This window comes from Urocampus carinirostris, chromosome 9 (genome assembly GCF_059441175.1).
Source record: "Urocampus carinirostris isolate Australia breed hairy pipefish chromosome 9, RoL_Ucar_1.0, whole genome shotgun sequence".
In the NCBI taxonomy this organism is placed as follows: domain Eukaryota; kingdom Metazoa; phylum Chordata; class Actinopteri; order Syngnathiformes; family Syngnathidae; genus Urocampus; species Urocampus carinirostris.
Window position 1 is genome coordinate 39,893,460 of NC_142357.1, and position 25,685 is coordinate 39,919,144.

The window sequence follows — 25,685 nt, forward strand, 5'->3', positions numbered from 1 at the left end:
TGAAAGAGTTCGGCGGAAACGCGAGCCTCGTGCAGCATTGGCGCTTGCCGCTGGAGAAACTTTCGCCAAAGTTGCTCCAAGTCGTTCCGGTGGCGGCGGGTCGCAGCGACGTCGTCCTTTCGTCGTGTTTTCGACCTCGCTTCCAGACCCTAAAGAGACAAGACGCGTCCGGCCGCCTTGTTGGCTGGGAAGCGAGCGCCTTATTCCAGCGCGCCTCAAAGCTAACGCGGCTAATCGGCCTTTTTTTCCCCCGGCTCTCGTCTTCCAGTCCAGCCAAAGGAGCGTCGAATGGAGGTCCAGGCCAGTTAGCTCGCTAGCTAAGCGAGTGGCGATGGCTTCGGGCGAGCCCACGCCGCTCAACTTGAGCCTCCTTCAGCGGACGTGCAAGCTCGTCGTGCTGCTGTGCTTGCTGCACATTTCGGTCACCGTCTTCTTGTACGTGCGCTCCTTCGACATCCGCTTCGCCTTCGTCCGCAACCAGCAGAGCCGAGCCGTCGCCGCCACCGCCTCGCCCGGCACCCGAGTCGACGTCCCGGTCCCCGGCACGGAGCAGACGGCGACCAACGCCAGCTTGAGCAAATGTCCCGAGACTTCGCCGCTGCTCGGTAAAAAAAAAAAATAAATAACCGTCGACGAGTTCCTCCACATTTACTAGCTTGCTACCATGAGCGGCTTTGGGAGGCTTACTCTCAAAGTGTCCTGCGTTACAGTTACCTGTGTCGGTGACGTTACTTTTCAAAAGTCACCATTTCTACTCCTTCAAAGTAACTGAGAATGACTATCGAGTCCAGGTAACTCGTAGCCAGGGTTTACAAGTTGATGCCAAATTAACAGAGCTTAAGCGTTGCATTTTTTGGATTTACTGTCTTGTAAACCATAAAAGAAGGTATGCAAGTCTTGGTTTTCAAAGAACTTCAAGAAAAAAGACATTTGTCTCCTGCTGTTGGCTGCATTCCCTTAAAATGTGTTCAAATCTTCCAACTCGACGAGAAGGCGACATTTATTTGCTCCGCCGCTCTATTCGCTTCAAGTTTGCGTGTCTGTGCTGAAACGAGAGTATTTTTGCCGATTTTTGCATCGCGTAACTGAAAAGTCGAGTCATAGACCTTAGGAACCGTCGGCTCACCTGTTCATTGTTCCTCCTGAGGTTTTAACCTGACGGGCAGAAACCCTGCACGATGTCATTCCTTTTCATGAAAGGAACAAAATGTTGAGTTAGTAATGCTTTCTTGATTTATTCTTGACTAGATTTCTTCACCAAATACACGGCTCTTCTTTATTGAGGTATTCATCGTACGCCGATATTATCATCATATTTGCTATTTGGATTGACTGACATACAGACTGATGGGCATTGTTTGAACATCATTCCTGATTCCTTGTCCCAGAAGCGTACGATTAAAGTTCGTACGGAATCGCGATACTCGTAAAATCTCAATTATCGAGAATCGAGATTTCAATCGAATTGTTACCAAATCGTATCGTCCCGCGCTGACCTACGACCCGTATGCCTAAGGGATAACACGCAACAACAAAACTAAACCCCCACGTTAAACCCCTGATGATTGTTTTGGGGACTGTTTAGGGCTACAACAACTCATCGTTTCAAATCGATCCTCAACTCTTTTGCACATCATTTCTGTTGCCTCACGTGATCGATGAGCCGCTCGGTACGTGAAATCGTTGCAGATAAGAAAATACGAATGTTGAGTTGTTCAGATGGTGATCAACTTTGACCTGGGACCAGGTTAGGCTTTATTGTATTGTCCTAGCTGGAAAACAGCTAAGATTCCCATGCTACACTCATTTGCGGGCATGTGTTTGCAAAACAAAATTCGGCCGAGAATAAAAACCTTCCATTTCTGTGTGTTCCAACTAAGGTGACTCAATCTTAGTGGCGCTTGCGGTGATTATTTAAGTGGGTGACAAAACCTTAGTGTTTACTTTAAAAAGAGACCTATTCTTCAATGGTTCGAGAACCGTGTTCAGTTGACTTTGGGTGGGTCTTGGATGGAGATTTGATGTATATTTTACAGGGGTTAAACTTGTGGAAACGGCTCCCTCGTCTGGGAAGCTCGGTGAGGGTCGCCGTCTACAAATGCTCGAAAAACCGAGGTGTGGTACGATGACGCGATCGCACGGCGTGACGCGGCAACGTCGATTCGATTTGGGATCTTCGTGGAGCCCTGGCGTATTGGCGGCGGATGCCCTTGCGGCATCCGTTTCGGGCGCCGGCCCTTCTCAGAGTTTCTTTCTTTGCCTTTTCTCTTTCGGCGTGGCTTCTCGGATCGGCTGTCATTTTGAGATTTTTGGTGACTGCGGGCTGTAGAAATAAACCCGATTTGACTTTCAGTGGGGCCCTTGCGAGTGGAGTTCAACAAGGCGGTGACCTTGGAGGCGGTGCTGGAGTCCAACCCGGGCGTGGGTCCGGGCGGGCGCCACAAACCCCGAGACTGCGCGGCGCTGCAGAAAGTGGCCGTCGTCATTCCTTTCCGAAAACGGGAAGAGCACCTCAAATTCTGGCTCTACTACCTGCACCCCGTTTTGCAGCGACAGCAACTCGACTATGGCGTCTACGTCATCAACCAGGTACAAAAGTATTCTCGGGCTTAAAAGAAAAGTGCATTTTGTGTGCTGATTTTTTTGTGGGAACTTAATCATCACTTGGGTAGAAAAGGGGAAATCTGCGCTGTCGCCGCAATGGCTAACACCCGTCCGCATCTTGTTTCTTCCTCTTTCCCGCCGCCTTTCTCTCACCTTCCTAACTCGCCACCACAGGCCTAACTCTCTTTGCAGACCTGGTGGCCTGCAGTGACTTCTTCTTCTCCTCCTGAATTTCTTCTCGCTCTTCCCGCAGCATGCTCCTCTAGGTGAGCTTCATTGGTTCCTTCAACGCCGTTTAGAACTTGTGTGGCTCAAGAAAGGATGTTAACAAATAATCCATTGACAAATTCAACTGAAGAGGAGAGATGATCCTTTTTGTAAACCCGTCTAGCCTTTTTGGAGTACTACAGACATTATAAGATCATTATATCAGGAAAACCTCGAGTGAATTCATTTTACCTTTTTTTTTGATAGTTCGATATACTTTATTCGAGACGCACGCGGTCTCGGATTTATGGAGTTTTTATCTGCGGAAGAAACTTGAAAAGAACACCAAACAAAAAAATTCCCCCGGCCTCCTGGGGGCTCGTTGTCAAGGCAACCCGATCTGTTCTTTTTGTTTCACCCACGCAAGAGACCAAATCTCACGCCCAGGTGTTATCGGATAACTCGGCCGTTGTGAATAAAAGTTATCTCTTGGTTACTAAAAGCAGGCTGCGGGGATCAAAGAAGAGCGATGGCATTGGTCGATTGGTGTCAATGATGTAAACGCTGCGCGACAGTAAAAACGGTCGTATTAAAAAGAGAAGCGACTTCTCCAACACGATGTAAAGGCTCCAGCAGGCAGGCGGCCTCAGAAGCTTGATTGCAAAAAGCCGTCACGCACCATCGTCGTATTAGACCCTGCTGGGCAAACTACGACCCTTGGGCCACGTGCGGCCCGTCAGGCTCTTTCCGTCCGGCCCGCCGAACGAAAATGCTTAAAATATAATGAGATAATAGTAAATGTAGTCGTACTAAAAAAAAAAAAGATTTCCGTGCCAACTTTGTCCCCAGTGTCCCTTTTGTTTGTTAGAAATTCTACAAAATGACTACTAAACTACTACAAAACTAAATATCAGATTTAGTGCTTCAAAATGATATATTATTATAAAAGTAATATCTTGCTTTCATTCTGTAAAGAAAATATATTAAGAAACACTACAAATGACTACTTTAGTTATACTATAATACAAAAATACTACTACAGAAATATTACAACAGAAATGCCATGACATATTAGAAAAATACCAAACAAAATACTACTGTTGAAATATTACAAAATACAACTACAGTAATACTATCATACAACATTATAAAATACATTACAGAAATATAACAGTGATACTACAAAAATTCAACTACAGTAATAGTACAGAAATACTACTGATATATTACAAAGAAATACACTACAAATATGGTACAGATATACTACAAAAAAATTGCTATGGAAATACTATAGAAATATTACAAAAATACTACTATGGAAATTCTACAAAAGTAAAACTACAGTAATACTACAGAAATACAATGCAGTAATAATACAGAAATGCTACAAAAATGTGATACACTAATACTACAGAAAAGCTACAGAAATACTACAGAAATCTACAAAATACAAAACAGAAATGGTACAAATCGAACTTTCAAATGTAGCGCTATAACATGTTCCTAAAATATTCTTTTGCTTCCATTATGAGTGTTACAAAATCAATTTGAAGAGATGAATCCTTTTAAAAGAATCGTAACATGTCGATGTCTGCATGTATATTTATTCCTAAATGACAAAATACTATAGGTTTCCAGGACCAAATGATGTAACCCAATGTGGCCACTCCAAATAGTTGATAGTCAAGCCTTTGTATCAGATAAAAACAAATGATTGAATCTAATGTGCGCACGACATCTGGGATTGATTGAAATGCTCTTTTGCCGGCTCACCTATTTGTCCTCAAAAGCTTCAAATCCAAACACGAGCCGCAGTTTGTATCCAAACGGAGCTCCTCGGCTCACCCCCAAAATGCCACGGGAAATGTCCGTCGGAGCTGTTAGATGAGGACTCTGGAGCTGACCCGCTAGGTTGCTGTGACCTGTCTTGGCGCCTTCCTATCCAAAAGCACTCGTTATCCACTTTGGACTAGTTAAGATCATCGGGTCTCACTTTTGGCCGAAACTCAGAGAGCTTTGTAGCAAAGACAGATTCGGAGAGATTTCCCGAAGCAAATTGGGGGAGGCGGCCGAAGGTTGGGTCCCGCCCACTGACAAATAGCGTGGCCCTCAGGACGGGGACGAGATCTTCAACCGGGCCAAACTTTTGAACGTGGGCTACGCCGAGGCGGTCAAGGAATACGACTACGACTGCTTCGTCTTCAGCGACGTGGACCTCATCCCGATGGACGACCGCAACATCTACAAGTGCTTCGCGCAGCCGCGACACTTGTCCGTCTCCATGGACAAGTTTGGCTTCAGGTGAGGGGGGGCGCACGGGGGAGGGGGGCAGCATGGCTTCGGTATCCACCTCTGAATGTTGTTTTTCTCTCTTTTTTTTAGGTTGCCCTACAATCAGTACTTTGGCGGAGTGTCGTCCATGAGCAAGGCGCAGTACCTGAGCATCAACGGCTTCCCTAACAATTACTGGGGTTGGGGGGGCGAAGACGACGACATCTACAACAGGTGAGCCGCCGATAATGGCTTTTGCTGGGCCGATAGCGACCATTAGGATGAAGGAGAGGCCCGTATTTATTTGCCGTAAAAGCTGTGGCAAGAAAATGTTTTATTAGTGCGAAAGCCATTCAAACGCTATCAATTCAAACTCTCTGAAACGCTTGACAGTAAATCAATTGGGATTTCAACACAACTAACGTGACTGATCTTTCACTTAAACCGTGCAGGAAATCAAATGGGGTTTAGCAGCAACTCGTATAAAGGGACATGAAAACTGAAATCGCTTTTTACAATAAAAAAATACAAATGTCAATACAACCAACATGTCTTAAATGAACTTAAAAAGTGTAGAGACATTTCAACAAAGCTGACATATTGAAAAGTGTGGGCACTCCTGCGCTAGACCCCGATGGATCAACTCCTGTTAACAGCCAATCACAGAGGCCTTCCACTTGAGCGTGCTTTTTATGCTCTCTTGATCCCAAACACACACACACACGCGCTATGTTATGATAAGAGCTCATAGATCCGTTTCCACGTGAACGCGAGTCTCTAAAACAAGTGAACTGCACTTTTTACGCTATCTCATATTAACACGCACGGTTTTCCAGCAAGGCACACGGACTTTTTAAAATCTCTATCAGCGATAAAATTCCAGTCTGGAGCGGGCGTTCCGCCCGTGGTCGCTTCTCCGATCAGAAGGCAGGGGCCGGGGAGAGGAGCCGGTGATAAAATGACAACGCTCTCCCGTTTGTATGGTCTTAGCTCTCCTTTGCGTTTGGCACGCTGGCTCGAGCCAAACGGTTTCCCATGTCTGTCGGTCCTAAAAGAGGCATTTTCTTACTTCGAAAAATTGTTTAATAAAAAAAAATCTTTTTACCTACTGAACAGATTTAAAGTTGAACAACAACAACAACACACAGTCCCTGAAAATGCAAAACAATAAAATTAAAAATATAAGATCTTTGGTGCTACGAATAAAAGATAAAATGAACACACAAAAAAGAAAAAAACTATTTTATTTGAACCAATTTAGACACGGTTCATTTGTAAAACACGGGAAAAATTTCGATTTAAATAAGTTAACCCAAGATGGCGGCGCCCCTGTTCGGCTGCGGCTACATCGGCTCGCTACAGTTTTTTACACTTGGGCCATAAGACCCAGTCTTCGACTCGGTTTTGACGGCGGACAAAGTCAACTCAAACCGCAGATTAATATACGATCGCAGTTTTTTTTGCCGGATATGCGATCATCCAGACATCAAGCGCTCGGTGCTACGACCACTCGGGAGTGTTTATTTAGCCTCGGAGTGCTACGTCAACGAGACCCAGCGGCCTACAAAGCAGCGAAGCAGAGTGGCAAGAGAGTGGCGTGACCGGACGAGGAAGCGAGGTTGTCGGGCCGGGCTAACCGCTAGGCTAATGGCTAAACCCTTCCAAAAGCCACTCCCATCCATTTTCCTCTCCAACGTTCGCTCTCTGGACAATAAACTGGACCATTTACAACCGGAAGTAACATCGAACCGCGAGATGACGAACTGCTGCGCTAAAATTCTGAGAAAGACACGGTTAATCTTATCCATCCCGGCTGACGCTCAAGGAAACTGTGCGGGTCGCATGTATCGACATGTCGTTCTGTATACTCAAAGGGCTGCAAAGATCAAAGACTATTGCATACCACAGACTATAACAGACCTGGGCACTCCGGTCCTGGAGGGCCGTATGTTCTGCATGATTTTTGAGGTTTCTCTGATCCAATACAGGTGATTCCAATCACCAGTATCGTTAACGAGCACTTGCTAGCTTGCTAACGAGGTTATAATTTGTATCACCTGAGTTAAAGAAGAGCAAACTTCAAAATCTGGCAGGACGTATGGCCCTCCAGGACCGGAGTGCCCAGGTCTGGACTATAATGACACCATCCCCTGATCAAAATGCGTCCAAATTTGGCTCATTTTTCTGCTTTTCTACATCCAGAACTTTCTTTTGTCTTCCGTATTCAACTCCATGATTAGCCGACACCGGTAGAGCTTTTTCCGTCCTTGTAAACAAGTCGGACGTATTGAAGCTGTGCGTCGTTGAGGCGGAACGGCAGAATTCCTGTCAGTTTAGAGCGGCCCCTTGACAAAAAAGAGATAAGAGCTCAAAACGGCACCGTGTATGTGTTATCACCAAAAAAGCCGGTGAATTTTATCGACGTTATTTTAATTGAGGCCGGATTTCTTCCTTCGAAGGTAGCGGAAAGTATTGAAAAATTGTCCTCGGGAGCGCTTGAAAAGTGCCTGAACTCGGCCGTGGAGAAAGTGAAGGCGGATGGAGTGTGCAAAATAAGGCGTATGTATTTCCGCTGCCGGTTTTGAAGGCCGTCTGCTTTTGTGCGTCAGGTTGGCGTCCAAAGGCATGTCCATCTCCAGGCCCAGCGGCGAAATCGGCAAATGTCGCATGATCCGCCACGAGAGGGACAAGCAGAACGAGCCCAACCCTCAGAGGTAACGCCGGGCGCTCTATTTTTATTTTATTCCCCCTCTTGTTGTTCCTGCGTTAACGGAAGAAGGAGCCCGCGGGTCCTGCGCGCGTACCTTTGCCCCTACGCAATATCACCCGTCCCGTAATCCAGGCCATTTTGGGAAATTGGGAGGGAAAAAGTGTGACCTACGTCCTGTGCTTGAAATCTTTGAAAAGGCTTGAAGTTTGATGTCTTGTTTGCTAAAGGGCTGGAAAATTTGTCGCCATTGCCCTGTTTTCATAGCAGTCTGACTCGATAAACCACGCAATAAATGACGTTTTTTTATAAGTGCGTGAAATTGATGCCGACGTTTAAGAATACAAAGACGGGTCATTGCGGCTCATCGAAGAGCCCTCGATTGAGAACCAACGCGCTCTATGGATGGATTTGGGCGGATTCTGACGTCTTTTCCGTTTTCCGACGGCGTCAGGTTCGACCGCATCGCCCACACCAGGCAGACCATGAAAAAGGACGGCATCGCGTCTCTGGCCTACAAAATGGTCTCCAAGGAAACCCTGCCCCTCTACACCAAAATCACCGTGGATATCGGAAAACCTTGAGGGGCCGCCCGGACGGACCCGCGGACCAAAGCCAGGGATCCTCGGTACGGTCGACGTCCGGCCGGGCCCGTTCCCGAAGCGGCCGGACCCGTCGATCCCGATCGATCGGCTTTAAGGGCGAAGGTGTGTGTGCAATCTTCTTGATTTTGGATCTCCTCGGATCCTTTTCGTGCGCTTGTTTTCTGGCTTCCGAGTGTCTTTAGGCGGAGCGGCTCGGAAGATCCGCCAATCAGCTTTAATCGTGTGCCTTTGCTCCCGAAACTTGACAATCTCCACTATAATTGCACTTTGCTCGTCTTTCTACGAAAAATCGATGTTTCCTTTCAAATAAAACGGGACAAAAATGGACACCCGCCTGCGTTTGGTTGCCATCGGTCACTTTATTGGACGACGTCGCCGGTCGATTTCTCGACGTGATCGGAGAGAGGGGAAAAGAAGAAAGCGCGCTCGCGGTCATTGAACAGATTTGCACCGCCTTTGCGAGAGAGGCGGCGTTTGTGCGGGTGCTTGAAATCCTTGCAAATGCTTGAATTTTAATGTCGTGTTTTCAAGGTTTTAAAAGTGCTCGTGTTTGAAATTTTTACTGTGTTTCTAAGGACAATTATTGGGCTAGGGTTAGGAGCTCGGGTTTGGGCTTCAAACAAACTTATTTTAGGGTTCCAAAATAGGATTGGAGCTCGGGTTTGTATCGAGGTCAATTTAGGGTTCTGAAATAGGGTTGGGTTTAGGGTCCGCAGCTAGTTAGGTACAGGTTTAAGGTTAAGAACCAAGCGTTTGAGCCCGGTGTTAGGATTCTAAATTTAATGTAGGGTTCCAGAATAAATTTAGAGCGAGGGTAAGGATTTGAAGCGGGGTTAGGGCTAGAAATTTGGGTTTGAGCTCCATGGTCTAAACTGAATGTAGGGTTCCAGAATAGGTTTAGAGCTTGGGCTACAATTTAAAACGGGGTGAGGGCTCGGCTTACAAATAGGGTTAGACGTAAAGCTCGTGTTTGGACTGCAAGTTAGGGTTTTAAACTGTTTTTAGTGTTCCAAAATAAGGTCCGGGCTAGAGTTTGGGTTTGAAACTACGGTTTAGGCTCGCGTTCCAATTCTTCTTTTATTGGTACTCGAAAAAATTCAAATTTGCTTTGGAAGTCCTCAAAAAGTGCATAAAAGGTGGACGGACCCTGTAGAGGATAAAGTTCCAATTCGGGTGACACATCTGACGACTTATCGTTCTTATACCTGTCGATCAGCAGATTGTTCCCCTTGCTAATGATTGCAAATTCCTGGATTAAGCCAGAATAACCCTAAATTTACAAACACAAAGCGGAACCTATCGACTCGCAGCAAGACAGACTTTGAAGTATACCGTGAAGAGATTACCGATCTACCAAAAGTGACCGAAACGATCCCGACTTGAGCGCAAATGGCAAGACCCCAAGCGTCTGACAAAAAAAAAGACTTTTGCTCCTGTTCAAAAATTGTTATACTGGGTACACCATTCGAAAGGAACAAAAATGGCTATAAAATGCGGAGAAAACGTACAAGTTGACAGCTATGCCTTTGTTAGTCAAAGAGCCAGCAGAGCGCAAGCGATAGTTACAATGCGCTGGTTAAGTGTTGATGCCGAGCAAGCAATATAAACTGGGGCCGATGGCGCGCGGAGTTTGTGAACGCGCCGCCCTGGCGTGACTGCTCATCCCGAGGCGTCCGTCGGCGTCGGGGCCTCGGGAAGCCGGCGGGAAGCGCCCGTCCAAAAAGAAATGCGGCCGAGGAGGCGCCGGTCCAAAAAAGACAAAATGTGACCCTCAAAAGTCGTCATCAGTGCGCCACGCTCATGGTCCTGCTGGAGCGACTTTGGACAACCTTCAGGAAAAGGTCATCTGCCGGGGGGGAGGAGCAAAGTCAAGGTCAAAGTCATGGCGGTCTGTTGAAAGATCGGGGCAAGGTCAAAACAGGCCGTCGTTCGCCAAGCCCGCTTACCAAGAGGAAACACTCACCGTTTCTGAAGCTCCCGGAGTCCGAGTGCTGAGCAAAAGACGAGAGGGGATAATGAGGGGCGGGGCTTACGGCGGGGCGGGGCTTACATGACATCGCGTGTGTCGCTTCCCACCGCGGAAGAGGTAGAAGAAGAAAAGGAGGAAGTCCCGAGGGAGGCAGAAGGGGCGTCGGCCTGCTCCCGGTCCGCCTTGGGGGCTGCGGGCAAACGAGCGCAGACTTTAAAGGGACGGTTTATAAATATGGGCAACCCTGGCGATTGGGACTCACGCGTGGCTTTGATGAGGTGGTCTATGGCGTGCACGACGCCGTTGGTGGCCATTATGTCGGGCGCCGCTACCGCCACTCGGTTGACGAACACCGTCGAGTTCCTCTGCGGGCACGCCCAGATTTTGGTGAGGCGGGCGAAAAGGGGGATCGCACAAACAGGGTGGGCGCAAAGCGTGAAAATGGCACGAAGATAGCAAAAGTGCAAAGACGGCGGTCGCCGGGCGCAAAGTGCGAAAACGGCGAGCAAAAAGTATAAAGGCCGCGGTGCACGGAAGGGGCAGGCACAATGCACGGAGGGGAGGGGGCGGGAACCAAGCACAAAGACGGCAGCCACAAAGCGCAAAGGGGGCAGGCGCAAAGCGTGTCGAGGTCGGGCTCAAAGTACGAAAACGGCGAGCGCAATAAACAGGGGGTGTGCACGAATCACGAAGGCCCTGAGCAGGGAGACGGGCACAAAGCACAAAGAAAATAGCACAAAAACAGCGAGAACTCACCACGCCCAGCTCCAGCTTGTCACCCTGCAGAGTCTTCACCCTGGTATGCGAACCCACTCCGCCGCTCACTAGCGCCCCCTCGCCCACGTGCGACCTCAGCAACGCGGACAATTGCTGGCCGTTGCCTGGAAAAACACAAAAGCTGCTCACGCAAAATGGCCGCGGCCAGAGGCGGGCCATCGCAAACATTTGCGACGCGAGTCCCCGGCACCACCCGCCGCCGACCGTGTCCGTCGCTGCCGACGGCCGAATTGCTTTTGCCGTCGGTGTAGAGCGGTGAAGCTTTTGGAGGAAAACGACGCGGCCCCGACGATGCAGAGTATCGAACGTGAACGATCGATTCGTTTCCTCGCGTGTGCGCAGCACTGAGGAAAAGTGCGAGCTGCTCTTTTCCACAACACACGCTCTCTAAATACAAAAGGCGGCATCGACGTCTGATGAAGCATTAAATCACGTGCGGTCAACCTAAATCACGATTACAGTCTGTTGGTTTTGAAATGGTAGCGTAAGAGCAAATTTCCAATGTTGCATTTTTTTTTCTTCTATCCTCATGTGGATTTTCTGATGAAGGCTGTGATTTTCTCCAGCATTCCATAAACAAGCACATTTATTTTTTGGAAGACTGAATTGCGAGAAAGGAGTTCACGCTTTATTTTGAGTAACGCGTAACAGGAGTAAAGCGTTCTGCAGCCAAAGGCACGGATGCTAATTCCCGTCGGCCGCACTTGGAGAAATAAGAAAGCGTTTACATTTACAACTTTGACAAAAAGTAAATGAGACGGTCGTAAAGTTTTTCGGGTTGTAAACCGGCCCATTTGACAGCGAGGTTAGGGGTCGAACGGACGAGCGGCGCTAAGCGACCACGGGAAAAAGCGACACTCACGCATTAGCTTGTCGAGTTGGGCTTGCGGCACGGCACGGAAGGCGCTGTCGGTGGGAGCGAAGAAGGTGAGCGCCCCCGGCTGGTTGAGCAGCTCCGTCATGCCGGCAAACTGGATGGCGCCCACCAGAAGGCTGCGGGAGGGAAAACAGAATAGCAGTATTTGATGCTGTTCTGATCTTTAAAGAAAAGTGCATTTCCTGTGCTAGTTTTTATATTAATTGTTGTAGGTAGTTAAGCCCTGGATGCTTGTCCTGCCGGTACATAAACTCTTTCGTGAGGTGAGTCAAAAATGAGCGGGGGTAAAAAATACTAATGGCACCATGACGAGGAATACCTGCAATATGACGGACAATACTGCTTTTTCATTATTTTTGAAGCATAACGACCCACGGGTTCGTTTTTGATCCCATTTATGCATCCGAGGGTTAATACAAGTGACGCGGCCGTCGGACTGCGGAGAAGCAAAGACGTATCTGTATGATGTCACCGGTCCTTTTGGGGTCTCCGAATGGCCACATATAGAAAGGTCAAGACAGCCCCTCCGAAAAATGTGTCAAAGACCAAGGTTTAGTTTTTTCAGATGGTCATCAAATTTGAGCTGGGAGCAGGTAAGGCTTCAAGCGATTGTCCCAGCTGTTTTTCAGCAAAGATGCCCATGATTGCAATAAGGGATCAAAACCTATTTCTGTGCGTTCCAACTTAGATGACTCTGTCCATATTCTCCAAAATGTTCTAGAACAACATTTAATGGACTTTCCGACATCTTGGATTGGAATTAGAGGTGAATTTGACAGCCAACGTCATGGGGTGAAATTGAAGAAAACAGCGCCCTCTTCTGGGAGTATGGGGTTGCTGTCTATAGATCCTTGTCAAAAGCGCAGATTTGCCATTAGATTTCGGTTTCATCGTGCAGCCCTTGCACATTGGAGCCGGGAGAGGTGGGGGGGGGGGCACGAGACACAATAGCGACTGTAAAACGTTCTCTCTTTTTGGGCTGTAGCTTGTCGAAAAAATCTTCTGTTACATTCACATCATTTGCAAATATATCAAGTCAATCTTCCCAATACTGCACTACTTTTGCAAAAGTGTGATGAACTCGTTCAATGCCACACGGTATAAATCTGTATCAATCTACCCTGGTCGTATCCCTTGAAAAGGGTGATCGCCAGCAAGACAAAGGCATTCGCAAAAACAAAGAAAAGGAAAAAAAGCAACAAAAAGACAAACATTTTTGACCATGGCCAACCCGAAAAGATATAAATGCGTTTTCAAAGACACTGTTCCTGTGTGCCAAAATGTTAAAATATGCTTTTCTTGTTTTATTAAAATGCTAATCGGTAAGTATCAAGCCTCTGGGAATGATTTCAGTAGATGATGAATCATCATTGGATGGCAGGAGTAGCTCTGATAAGATCTTGGTTCACACTTCGAGGGAGCTCCCACTTTCGAGTGTTGCTCCTACACTGACGGTGAATATGTTGGTATCCGCATTTGCAGTATTTTGTGATATTTTTACCAAAGAACTGTAAAATCATTATTTAGGTTATCGAATGATCAAACATCATAGTGAAATAAAATGTGCCGACGAATTGGCTTTTGTGTGCAGAGCGGGTTTGGCCGTTGAGTTCAATTTTGTCTTAAGCTACATGGCGAGGCTCTCACAGAAAAATGAATCCAAATCGTTTTGCTGTTTCGGCTCTTTGGGTCAAAAAGGTTCCCGACCCCTAATTTCCAGGTTTTTAACCTAGTTATTAATGGCGGACGAGGAAATAAATCGATCAACCCATTGGAAACATTTCTTTGGGTCGTACCCGACCGTTTGCTTATTCATCACCCTTTTCGGCGGGGGATAAGCGATCAAAGCCGAACACAGACTTCGCGTTCTGCGGACCGTTAAGGGTCACGTTGGCCGAAACACTCGCCGGTCTCACCTGAAGCGCTCGTCGGCCTTCAAGACGTCCATGAGCGTTCCGGCGGGCGGGGCGATGAGGCCGTCCACGGTGAACAGCGTTCCGTAGCGCCCCGTCTTGTCGTGAGCGGCCAGGCAGGCGTTCTCCACGCACAAGTTCTGACGGAAACGGAGGCCACGTCAGAAAACGGGCACGACGGAATCCCGCCCGCGCGCTCGCCTTACGTTTCTGTAGACGAAGACTCGCAGTTTGAGGCCCGAAAGCGTCTCCAGCTCCTGATTGTGATACAAAGACTTGGACGAGAGCTGCTCCTTCACGATGTGATGGGTCATGGCTTTGGCCGCGTCGCCGCTCGAGAATCCTGCCGAAACCGGTGTCGCGTAAAGGTAAGATCTTGGGCCCGTTTCGGAGTCCTACGCCAAAATTAGCCTAAAATGTCAACCAGGCTTTTATCTGGTCCGATACTGAACAACTAAGCTGTCCGTATGCCGAGTGGAACGCGGTAGACGCACGAGCCAAAGAGACAAGGAGCCTGCCCATAAATTAGTATAGATTAGCGTTCAAAAGAGTATTCCCCTCCGGCAGGTATTCGAGCATTCCTACCTTTATACACCTCCGAATGAACGTGAGCCACCCCATAAACAAGAAAATCAACGACACGCATGCATTTTGGCTAACGTGCGTTAGGAGGCCGCAAGTAGTTTTGTCCACGAGAGAGCGAGGTCCCAAAAACTCAATTGAAACAACTCTTTCCCGTGTCTGTCATTGCTCTTCTTTGTCCCTCTGCCTCTCTCCCTCTCAAAGTGCCGCCCTAGATTCTTAAGGACGTACAGCTGCCGTAGTTTATGGTGCATTTTTAAACGGACGGCCTTCCAATTTTCCCGTAAACTCCTCAAGAACTCCGTCAACGCTAGAAAATTGTCGGTTGGTGTAAGCGCTGTAGACACAGAAATACGAAATATGTCAACGGTTATCCATTCTTGTTTAACTTAGATTTGGTTTCTAAAGACAGGCTTTACTTTGTTCCCAGAAATCAGCTCTCCTTCTACCGAGTCCTCACAAACCATATCTGACATTTGGGGCAGTGTCCTGTGCATTAAGTGAATCGGTCGGGTTTTAATACTCCCGGGTCTGGGTCCGGTCAGACTCGGGGTCGGCCTAAAATTTTCGAGTCCCGTCTCACCTCGAGCTCCGGCGGGCACGCTCACCTGCGAAGGCGTGGTCCAGCGGAGCCAACGCGGTCAGAGGTTCGAATCCCTTCAAGCGAGCGGTGAGGCCCGCCTGGGCAAACATCCTGACGGCGGTCGCGACGTCGGAGCTCTCCGCCAACTCCAGCAGAGTTTTTGCTGCAAAGTGCGTTTGCATCTTTTGAAAACTGTTTCAAAAAACGCCTACAAGTACTTTAATCAGTGACTAGTTAGCTGTGGTCAGCATAGCGTAAGCGCTCAAACTCGTGTTGCACAAGAGCTAGTGCTGACGGTTCTACCCCCAGCGGTCGGCAAAGAGGGCAGTGCGGGGCGGTACCCGAGTCGGGGATGAGCAGTTCATCGATGTAGTGGAGGACTCCGTTGGTGCCCAGTTGGTCCTTCTTGACCACGACGGCCTTCCCGTTGACGGTCAAACGGTCTCCTTCGCAGCCCACTTCCAGGTTGGCGCCCTGCAGCGTCTCCATGGGCGTCCCCGACACCACGGATTCGGAGCAGCGCATGCTTTTTACGATGTGGTAGTTGAGAAGGTCTGAAAGCCGAAACGGAGAGTCAACGGGGCCCTCGAACGGGGGCGTCCCTCCCCTCTCCGGGCTACCTCGGAGAGACACCGGGTCTCCCAGGATCCGGTTGAGGGTCTCTTGCGGGATCTTCCGGAAGGCCTCGTTAGTGGGAGCGAAGACCGTGTACTGGCCCTCGCTCTCCAGAAGGTTCGTCAGCCCGGCAGCGGCTATGGCCATCTGGAAAGGTTTTACAATACTATCAATTATCACAGCGCAGTCAAAATTATGAGTTTTCCAGTTACTGTATATCCTTATATTTAAATGATCTCATGATTCTGTATCTAAATGAAACATCTACTTCTGCTTTGTTTTCCGACCCTTGCCGCAACATTTTAATATTCCAATGAGCCACCAGTTGAATTTAAGGTCACTTGATGAAAATCTCATGAATGCCTTCCCGTGGACGCCAGGGGACTGATGACCTGATTTGACGTACATTAAAACTCCATATATAAGGACAGCACGGATAGATCCCCAGCGTCGGACCCTTGGCATTCCTGCCTCTCAGCGCGACTGCCTAAAAACCTCCACATCTCCTTTTGCATTTTTGTACTCTGTTTTTGATAAATGTTATTTGAGTCCCTCCTTTTTGTGTGATCTCCATTCGACCCGTTTAAGTCTCTTCCCGTTATAACAATTCCACTGCACTCAGAGACTGATTTTTCAAACCACTTCCATGTCTTACAAAATACTGCCCTACAAGTTTCCTGATGTCATTTCTTGTGGACATTTTTTCAGAACTTTTCTGTTAATTTCTTTTATCTGTTTTTGTCCCATGCGGCCTCTCAAATATCAAATTGAAGACTTGAGCAGAGACGCTCGAAGGCTGTGACTTGTCCTTGCTTGGCGCTTTCCTTTCTAAGAGCACTCTTGCACACATTATTCAGTTTGAACCAGTTAGGACCTTTGAGTCTCAAAGGCACATTGAAGAGGCCGAGTCGCCCCCCTGCGTGTGTGGGCCGCCAAGAAAGTAGAAGTATAAGACGGATTCCTTCCACGTCATGCTAATAAAAGCTACGCAGCTCTCTATTCAATCTTTTCTGCATCATCTGGTAAAAGGTTCGAAAATATGCAATATCATGCTTCTAATATTTAGTATAGGCAGCGTGTAAGATAAATCAACCACGCTAAGGTTCAGGCTGAACCTTACATTTTTCTTGTTCTTTGTAATAAAATACCTCAACCGAACTACTACGCTTCAGTGTTTGTACCACTACAGAAGTAGAGAAAGGCACATTTCCTTCCAAGATGTCGAACCAAACATGGATAAAAAGTACAAGTGACCTGCGCCCTCCTGCCACTAGGGGGCACTTACGCGTAGCGTCTCCAGGTCGTCGTCCACGTCGACGAACGTCTGCACGTTACCGGAAACGGCGGTGATGACGCGGTCCACCACGTGGACGATGCCGTTGGTGGCGTGCTGGTCCGGCTTGATCAGACGGGCGCAGTTCACCGTCACGATCTAAAGGGGGCGAGCGACTTCATGTAAGCGGCGGTCCCGGCGGAGGCGTGCGCGCGAGTTCTACAACCGGCTGAACTTAGCGGCAGTCCTGGCATAGGAGTGCACGCTCACCCCGTTAGAGTAATGGTGCACGTGGACGGGGAAGTCCTGGTACATGGAGGCGAAGGACGAGCCGTGCTTGAGCTCTTCCGTGGTCAAGCGCCGACCGATCATGTGGTAGTGGAGCGCGTTCAGCAGCTCGATGTTCACGTTGCTCACCAGAGCGTCCAGGATTTCCTGCCAAACGCAACCCAACGTGTCCAAAAAAACCGGGGCGGATCCGACCCAAAACCCGAACCTACGGTGGGCAGCGCGGCCCAAGCCTGGTTGCTGGGCGCGAAGAAGGTGAAGCTCCCGGGTCCCTGGATTTCGGCCCTCAGCTGAGCTCGGTCGGCGTACATCCTGGTGGTGGTGGCGCCCACCGCACCGACCGTCTGGTAGATGTCCACCAAGGGCTGAGCTGCAAACCGGTCCGAGGAGCAGAACTTTAGCCGGCAAACTCGTCTCATTAAAGGACCGAAGACCGGCCAAAGTTCAGAGGACGGACGAGAGGCGATCGTTCGATTTCGTTTTTGCTACTGGACAAATGGTAAATTCTCTTTGTTTTATATCACGCTAGTCAAGTCCCCGAAGACCTCTCAAAGCACTTTAGAATGTGCTTCTCTTACCCATTCCCTTACACAGCGATGACCAGAGGCAGACATGCAAGGCGTTTACCTGACTATGGGGGGCAAACAGACTCAGAGACAGTTTCTTTCTCAGAGCCATTACCACCCTAAACACACAAAAAACTGAAAACGCACTACCTCATACGAAGGTAAAATGGTACTCAGGTCTATGTTTCTTGCACAATGTTGACTGCACTAGGTTTACTGCTCACCTTGCACAATGTTGACTATTTTTTTTGCACTATGTTGACTATTTTTGCACCAAATGCATATTGCACAAGCCTTACCATACCAAACCGTATGTAACATCCTACATGCCGTCATTTCTTTGTGTAAATATTGTGTCAATGAAAACTACATCCTTATCCTCCTTGTTTTATAACCTTATCTTCTCTGTTCCTCATCTTCTTGGTTTCTTTACCTCACTGTGAATGTGTGAAACTGGAGTGTCATGCCCAATTTCGTTATCACAATATGTTAACCCATTTTGTAACAATGACAATAAAGGTATATTCTATTCTATTCATGAGGGGTTCAGGATGCTGGTTTCTTATTTTAACTAGTATTCCACAGGTATTTGTTAGTTTGACTATTATGAACTCTTTCCATCATTGTCAGCCACTCATGTTGCTGTGCTTTTTGGGAAAGGACTGTTAAAACAGATTGGAATTTTCTATTTTGAGTCCTGTCTAAAATCCATGACTAAAGTGTAAAGTCGTCAAGAGGTTTCACCTGCAGGGCAGCCCCTCTCTCCGGGAATCTTCTCGTAACCCGGACAGCATTCGTAAGTCACCACCCTGTACACAACATTGTACAAAAGAGTAGAATCCGATCGATTATCACGGTAACCCCAACACTATGCTTGCGATGGTGTGGACTTTGCTAGCCCTCAGGTTGCTGTAGAAAGGCAGGACGTCCAATTCAAGAGAAACCGTGGTCCGCCTCGGCAGATGGATGCAGACGCTGCTCAGGTGGTGTCAAAGACCCACCCGGGGTGGCGTACAAAAACACAGACTAGTGCAGTCATGAATGTTTTTATTCAGGGCAGGCTTGGGTGCACGGGAAGTCGGGACCGGTCTTAAAAGCGGGCGAGAGCTCGGTAATCCGGCGAACGCGCTCGGAGAAGGAGACGGACCGAGGATTAGGCGGACGGTACTCGCGGTTAGGAAAGTTGTCGAGGTCCGCCGGGAAAAAAACAACTCGCGCTGAGCCGAGGCAGAAGAGTGTTCGACCCGTGAAAAGATAGAGGTGTGATAGGAGGGTAATCGGGACGAGTCACACCAGGTGTCGGGTGGAAATAAGAACCGGGACAATCGAGAGAGAAGGGTGAGAGAGTGGGAGAGAAAGATACAGAAAATAGTGCAGACTGTGACGAGTTGTGCTTTTTTTTTTGCTCCCCCTCTCGCCGTATCCTTGACAGCCCACCCCCCTCACTGACGCTGACTGGAAAAGATGGGATCCAGCTGGAGGCTTGAAGGCTCCATTTCCTGTTGAGATGAAACTCGTAAAGATGCAAACAACCTGGCCAACGCTACGGGAATGGAAAAAAAAAGGAAATCCTGCTGGGGGGGAAAGGGGGGGGGGGCTCACACAAACAAGAAAATTCTACTGAATGCCTTTTTTTTTAACCTCGACGAAGTCGAACGACCCCCTTCGAGTTCCCCTGGTGGAACATTCCAAGCCTCCCAAACAGGAAGTGGCAGGCCATTTCACAAACGGGATGCAAAAAGCTCCGCTTATGTTGGGGTCGGGTGCGCTTCCTTCCACTAGGGGGCGCCGGGCGGCACAGGTGTGTTCCAATAGCCACCCACCTGTCCATAATAATTCCCACTCTTTAGAGCAGGGGTTCGGACAGCCGAGGTGCCCGCAGAGCCGTTGTGTCATTGTGATTTTCTAGTCACATTGACTGAGTCTATTTAACCCTACTTCCCAAGGGTGGGTAAAACTCTAGGAGTCGGGGGCCGCATCGCTTTCTATTTTTCTCCTGATAAATACGTGTTTCTTATTTTTCTTTTTATATTTATTTGGAACTAGATTGGTTTCCTTAAATTGGTTTGGAAATGGCAGCAAAATCATATATCAGGACCCTGTTTTAAGTACTTCCATTGATATTTAGTTTTGTAGTATCACATCAAATTTTCATAGTGGTATTTCTGTAATATTTTGTAGTATTACTGCGGTTGCCTATTTTTCGAGTATTTCTTCAGTGTTTTTCCATTTCTGTGGTTGATTTCTTGTTGTATTATTGTACTGTAATTGTATTTCTGCAGTAATAATGTCGTTCAATTTCTGTAGTATTTCGCGGTATTTCTTTCACAGTATTTTTCTACGATCGCCGTTTTTGTCGTAGAATTATACCGTCGCCGCATTCGTCTCGTTTTAACAATTATGGAGAGTGTTATGCTTTTTGGAATTGAGGTGAAATAAAACATTGGGTTCCTGTTTTAAGCACTCAATTTGATATTTATTTTTTTCTAATAAGTATAATTAAAAACATAAATGATGAAAAAATGAGTTAAAAATATTATTTTCTAATTTTGCTATGAATATTTTTTGTGTTTTATGTGTTTATCATAGATATATTTTTTGGTTTTTGCTTTTATCCTAACAGTTCATTTGAGTTGTCTAGAGGCCGAGAGGCCGCAGGTTCGATTCCCCGCTCCTCCGAGTTAAAAGTCGAAGTGTCCTTGGGCAAGACACCGAGATAGGCACCTTGCGTGGCCGACGTCGCTATCGGTGTGTGTGTGTGTGTGAATGAGTAAGTGTGAAGCACATTGTAAAGCGCTGTGGGCAATTTTCAGTGACCTGAAAATGCAGAGCATTTACAAATAATTTCAACTCAAGAAGGGCGTCCTAAATGTTTTCAGACGTTTCCCCCTTTGTGTGTGTTTAGAGCCCATGTGTTGTCAAAAAGAGAAGATCGCTCTATTTCACTGTGATGCCAAAAGGAAAACCTTTTTTTCGCAAATTCACAGCAAAAAATTGCGGCTCGCGCTCCGGAATTGACGTATGACGTACGCGTTCTTGTTTTTTTTCCCAGGCGACACAAAACGTGGCCGGCTTTTGAAGCCGTCCGGGTCCAATTTCACCCGGAGACGCCTTTTGCTCTTTGCGATTTGAGCTTCTTTGGCCGTACGTGCACTTTGACCTCTGGAGGGGGCGTGGCTACTCGCATCGACTTGTTGCTCATTTTGCACTTTGAGCTCTGGAGGGGGCGTGGCTACTCGCATAGACTTGTTGCCGAGTTTGCACTTTGACCCCTGGAGGGGGCGTGGCTACTCACGTAGGTTGGTTGCAGATCTTGCGATGGTACCATTGCTTGCAGTTGGCCAAATATTTCTTATCGCTGCCTCGCGGCTGCTGCATGGCGCACACGTTCGGCCTGAAGGGGGCGACACGCGAGTAGTAAGTAAGTACTCGGGCGTAACACATAAAGTCCACTTTCTGTAAATAAATGTATGAAAAAGACATAAATAGAAAGTCATAGGCTAAAAGTCTCCCTGTCAATGAGTTGACTGACAGGCAGACTTTGAGCACCTTCCTCTTGTCTGGCCACTGGCTGGCCTGCCGCATCTTGCCGCCCAAGCAGAAAACAGGTCAACAGGAGCTTAAAACGAAGGAGGCAAACAAGAAGTGGAATCTGAAAGTGGTCTGCTAGTGTGGCAACGCCACAAATTTACATCAACACTTGAAAAAAAATATCACCCTGTAAAGACCAACATGCTGCAACCAATACATGTAAACATGACTAATCCTTAACAAAAACCTGGACATCTGTTGCAACAGACAATATTTTCAAAAAAAGAAAGTCTTCATGTCGCGCGCGCATATCTTAGATTCGCTTGAATGAACTCGTCTTTTTTCATCTTTTCGGGGTTTTGCCATTTGGTCTCTATTTAAAAAAGGACCAACACAAAATCACACTCCACCCCCGTGTTGCAAATCCCGAACATCTCTGATAAAAAGTAGGGAAAAATGATAAAGGCTCTTTGAACTCCGTTAGGAATTGTTAATACTTAATGGAGAAAATAAGGTACCTTGAACTTTGGAGGGACACCCCCATTGTTAAGATGTGCATTCTAGAATCAAATATTTGAGAGCCTAAAATCGTATTTATTCTTAAAAGGGACAATGATGACAAATTGGATCGGTATTGATGAATATGACCTGGAATTTAAGGGCATAGGTTTGGTTTTGGCATGGGAGGGGACAAACCATCCCGTAATATAGCGAGGACTGTGCCAGCCTGATTTGAGAACTCTTCCTACATAAAGAGGCGCAAATATCAAAGGCTCCAGTCAAAAACAGTACTCCACTGCCTTGAAACGGTTCAGTCCATTGGATTTGGATACGATTGAATTCTCGGCTCCCGTTTGAGAACCCGGGGTTGTCGATTTATGGACGACTTATTTCAATGACCGAATGATGTTTGGACGCGGTTGCGAGCGGAACGGGAGAAAGATAAGAGCCCCGAAGCTGAAACCGGGACAAAAGAGCGATGTCTCGATAGTGTCAGGGACAGGTCCCCTCTGTCCGGACCAAAACTCCGCCCTTGCTCGTAAGCCGTGACTTTTCTGGGAGTTGCGAGCGAGACCCCCGCTCCCTTTTTACCACTTTGACAAGCGTTCCTCTGCCGTCGAGCGAGTCGGGGTGCCGCGGCACCTCCGCTCTCTTGTTTTGCCGCCATTTAGCACTCACCCTTGCTGTCGTCCCCGGACGCGGCTGTGCTGCAGGACGGCCTGGTAGGGCGAGCGCGCGGCGCTCGAACGCCAGCAGCCGCAAAAAAACGGCAAGAAGACGGCGGCGAGCAGCCCCCCGACACACTTCATCTTTTCGGCCCAAAAACGCCAACAACTTTTCCTCCTCCTCTTTGTTGCTTTTGCCACTCGGACTCGTCGACGGCTCGGTGAGACTTCCTCCTCTCCCTCGCTCGCTGGGCGGAGACCCAGGAGGGGAACAAGACCTCGTTTCTTGGCTGAGCACGCCCCTCTCCTCTCATTCCATTCTCCCCTTCCTCTAAAATCTCCCCGCCCCCCCCGATTCCAAGCAAAGAGCTCGGCTTCGAGGTGCGCCTGTCGACACCGCGTTACTTGAAAAAAGTAAGGCGTTCCGGTTCCTCACCACTTCTTCCGACAAGTCACCGAACTCCTCTCCGGTCGAAAGGAACTCGTTTTCTGTGACTTGAGAAAGAACTTGTCGCACCGTCGTCAATACTGCATTTGTGATCGCTTTTAGACTCTATGCCGGTCACCATTTCGAACGGTGTGGTGATCCCAAAAGACGTGATGTTAAGAACTCGGAAGACGACGGAAAATCTCTTTATTCGGCGTAAGGCGGCGCTTTTGACCGTCAGTAACAATGACAGTGGAAATATCTCCGGTTAGATTACCAGTTACTGCAAAATGAACGTAAGATTATTATTCCCCAACGCTGCTCAACACCTCAGAAAGCTGCTGCATTCGGCTGCAATGGGGCTGTCGGTCTATCTGCAGCGGCGCTTGGGTCCGGGCGAGCCAGAAGACATCTTCACTAGCGCCTCGGTTTCCTCGCCGAGTAAAAAGGAGAGACGGTCGTTATACTGCTCATGCTATCACCAACTATTTTTGAGGAGGTCCTGCCTTTATCCACTTTGATCAATGGATAATTCCACTCCCCAAAAAAAGCTACTGTGTTCTTTACGTTGTATTGATGTGTAAGGCAACTTCACATTCAACACAAACCTCCGCATCACCGCTCGTATCCAACAAACGGAAGGCTACGCAAATAAATTCCAAGTTGCTGTCCCAATTCTGTCCAGTCGACTTGAAAAGAACGAAAGCCAAGGGACATTTGATCGACGGATCCATTGACCGCGAGACCCGATCAAGGTGGTCTAAAGATCCTACCTGAGGATGACTCGGGCTGTTAAATGTAAATTGGAGGACCTCGCTCGTCGATGTGGCACAGTCCTTGGGACCTCTACATCAGGTTGATGGAAACAAAAAACTCCCTAAAAAAAGAGGGACACACAGAAGTTTAGGAGTTCAGAGAACAGGAGAGAAATCAAACCTCAAATAAGAAAGTCAAACCTGTTCTAAAAGCCCTCCCTCGAGTCCTTTCTTTCTATGACATATCCTAGGCGACAAAAGAAGATTTTCCCTGAGAACAGCAATGCGATTGGCCGATCATAAAAACAGAAGCATGATTGGCCAATATTGACAAACACAAGAGTCAAGACTACGCTAATCGTCAAAACAACTCAATCTCCTTTGCAGGTGTCCAAAACTTAACACACAGCTACATTCTTGGGACTTGATTCAAGGGCTAAGGCCACTAGACAAAGAAATGAGACTTGACTTGGAAGCTGGTCTGATCATTTCATTATTAAATCTCTAAGGTTACGAAAAGGAGATGTGTGCTAAAAGATGTGGAATTCAGGAAAGAAGAAGATGATCAGCCGATTTCAATGATGCCAACAGTGCATAATGGTTAAAACAACCAGCAATAGTGAGGTATAACAGTCAAAATAAGGAAGTGGCATCCGATGCCGTCTCCTTGGCAGGTATCCAATATTGAAAAGAATCGACTTATTAGACCCCGTCATCAAAATGCGAAATGCCTTCCTCCGATCGAGGGGCCTCGAGTGTCAGCTGACGGCTCTCGGGCATATTTGACAGCTCGGTGACAAAATGCAAGAGGGGAATCACCCCGGCAACCAAAAACGGCAGCTGTTTTTTTGGGGGCAGGCGCCAGCCCATTGGTGGCATGCCAATCACGTGACCCCTGACGTCAGGACACCTGAAACTCACCTGAAAGCGACACCTGGTCCACACCAGACGCGGTAGAAAAGGCGCTAAAGGACTCCAGACCACGTTAGAAAATGCAGTAGAACACGCGATCGAAAACGACAGGGAACGCGGTAGAAGACGCCTAAAAACACGACCAGACTCTCTAGAAGGAACAGAGAAGGCAGATAGAAAACACGGTAGAGGACACCAGAAAACGCAGTACAGGACGTCACAGAAGACACCAGAAACGCGGGAGAAGATGTAAAATAAGATACAAGAAAAAGCGATAGAAAACGTGGAAGAAGACAAAATAGAAGACATTAGAGGACGCCAGAATACGCGGTAGAAAACGCGGAAGAAGAAAAACTAAAGCGCACTAGAAAACACCAAAAAATGCGGTAGAAAACTTGCGGTTGAAAAAGGCTGCAGGAAACACTGAATAAGACAGAATAGAAGACACCAAAAAACGCGATAGAAACGCAGAACAGAATACAACACACTAGAGGACACCGGGAAACACGGTAGAAGACAGGATAGAAGACACCAGTTGAAAACACCGTAGGAAAGGCAAAAGAAGACAGCAGAAAAAGCCAGGAAAGGCAGTAGAAGACAGAATAGAAGACGGCAGAAAAAGTCGAAGCGGGACAAAGGTTCGTCAAGCGGTCCAGATGTCGGTTCAGATCCCGGACGACTCGGACTTCGCCTCCTTCAAGGAACAGTGTCTGAACAGTCAAGGCTGGTCCAGGAGCTACCACAAGGGGGCGATCACCGTCTGGTGCCGCCCCGACGACGGCCACGGCGTCCACAAGATTAAGGTGAGGGCGCGCTAACAAAAACAGCAGCACCCGTCCGCTTCCGACTGATCCTTTATTCTCTATTCAAAACTACTCGTAGTTTCGTTATCTCTGTTCTATGAGAAGGGGAATTCTTGAGGTTTTATCGTGGGACGCCTGCAACAAAGTTTGCTAAAATTGCCAAGGTTGGTCTTCATTTTGTCTATCAATATTGCGCACACTTGTTTGTGATTTTGCTTCCTGTTTGTCGTTTTGACTATTATGCACAGTTGACA

At 47.7% G+C, this 25,685-nt stretch overlaps 3 protein-coding genes across 5 annotated transcripts in view; 2 read left to right on the forward strand and 1 right to left on the reverse strand.

Moving 5' to 3' along the window:
• Window positions 1–8,721, forward strand: b4galt1l (DP-Gal:betaGlcNAc beta 1,4- galactosyltransferase, polypeptide 1, like). The gene is made up of 6 exons (XM_088343812.1): window positions 1–605; window positions 2,354–2,589; window positions 4,925–5,112; window positions 5,194–5,316; window positions 7,692–7,796; window positions 8,244–8,721. The coding sequence occupies exons 1-6, from the start codon at window positions 332–334 to the stop codon at window positions 8,371–8,373; spliced, it is 1,056 nt and encodes a 351-aa protein (XP_088199938.1). The 5' UTR covers window positions 1–331; the 3' UTR covers window positions 8,374–8,721.
• tgfbi (transforming growth factor, beta-induced) lies at window positions 7,224–22,798 on the reverse strand. Of its 2 annotated transcripts, none has more exons than XM_088343811.1 (17): window positions 22,548–22,798; window positions 21,133–21,231; window positions 18,582–18,646; window positions 17,484–17,641; window positions 17,254–17,418; window positions 16,996–17,142; window positions 15,716–15,857; window positions 15,437–15,649; window positions 15,121–15,258; window positions 14,137–14,273; window positions 13,934–14,070; window positions 12,003–12,133; window positions 11,120–11,244; window positions 10,626–10,728; window positions 10,471–10,553; window positions 10,358–10,385; window positions 7,224–10,284 (listed from the first exon to the last, which is right to left on the reverse strand). In XM_088343811.1, exons 1-17 carry the CDS (start codon window positions 22,676–22,678, stop codon window positions 10,226–10,228), a joined length of 2,061 nt encoding a protein of 686 aa, XP_088199937.1. In that variant the 5' UTR covers window positions 22,679–22,798; the 3' UTR covers window positions 7,224–10,225. The 2 variants fall into 2 exon arrangements, with proteins under 2 accessions (XP_088199937.1, XP_088199936.1); XM_088343810.1 differs by having other exon boundaries at window positions 7,224–10,240; window positions 22,548–22,797.
• Window positions 21,133–25,685, forward strand: part of stard15 (StAR-related lipid transfer (START) domain containing 15) — a 7,619-nt gene continuing 3,066 nt past the window's right edge. The window contains exon 1 of one of the 2 annotated variants that reach the window (XM_088343815.1): window positions 21,133–21,258. Coding sequence is in view for 1 of the 2 variants with exons in the window: in XM_088343813.1 (XP_088199939.1) it covers window positions 25,285–25,431 (147 nt within the window). In the remaining variant the exon portion in view is untranslated. Of the gene's footprint in view, window positions 21,259–23,300; window positions 25,432–25,685 lie in introns of those variants that run through there. The other variant, XM_088343813.1, reaches the window with a different exon arrangement.

Bases quoted from the DNA above. Each gene is read 5' to 3' on its own strand.
- b4galt1l (XM_088343812.1), top strand. From the start codon at position 332: ATGGCTTCGGGCGAGCCCACGCCGCTCAACTTGAGCCTCCTTCAGCGG. The intron at 606-2,353 runs GTAAAAAAAAAA...TTTGACTTTCAG, and splicing joins CGAGACTTCGCCGCTGCTCG to TGGGGCCCTTGCGAGTGGAG. The intron at 5,317-7,691 runs GTGAGCCGCCGA...TTTGTGCGTCAG, and splicing joins GACGACGACATCTACAACAG to GTTGGCGTCCAAAGGCATGT.
- tgfbi (XM_088343810.1), bottom strand. From the start codon at position 22,678: ATGAAGTGTGTCGGGGGGCTGCTCGCCGCCGTCTTCTTGCCGTTTTTT. The intron at 15,650-15,715 runs GTAGCCCGGAGA...TTCGGCTTTCAG, and splicing joins AGACCCGGTGTCTCTCCGAG to ACCTTCTCAACTACCACATC. The intron at 14,274-15,120 runs GTGAGCGTGCCC...CGGTTTCGGCAG, and splicing joins GCTGGACCACGCCTTCGCAG to GATTCTCGAGCGGCGACGCG.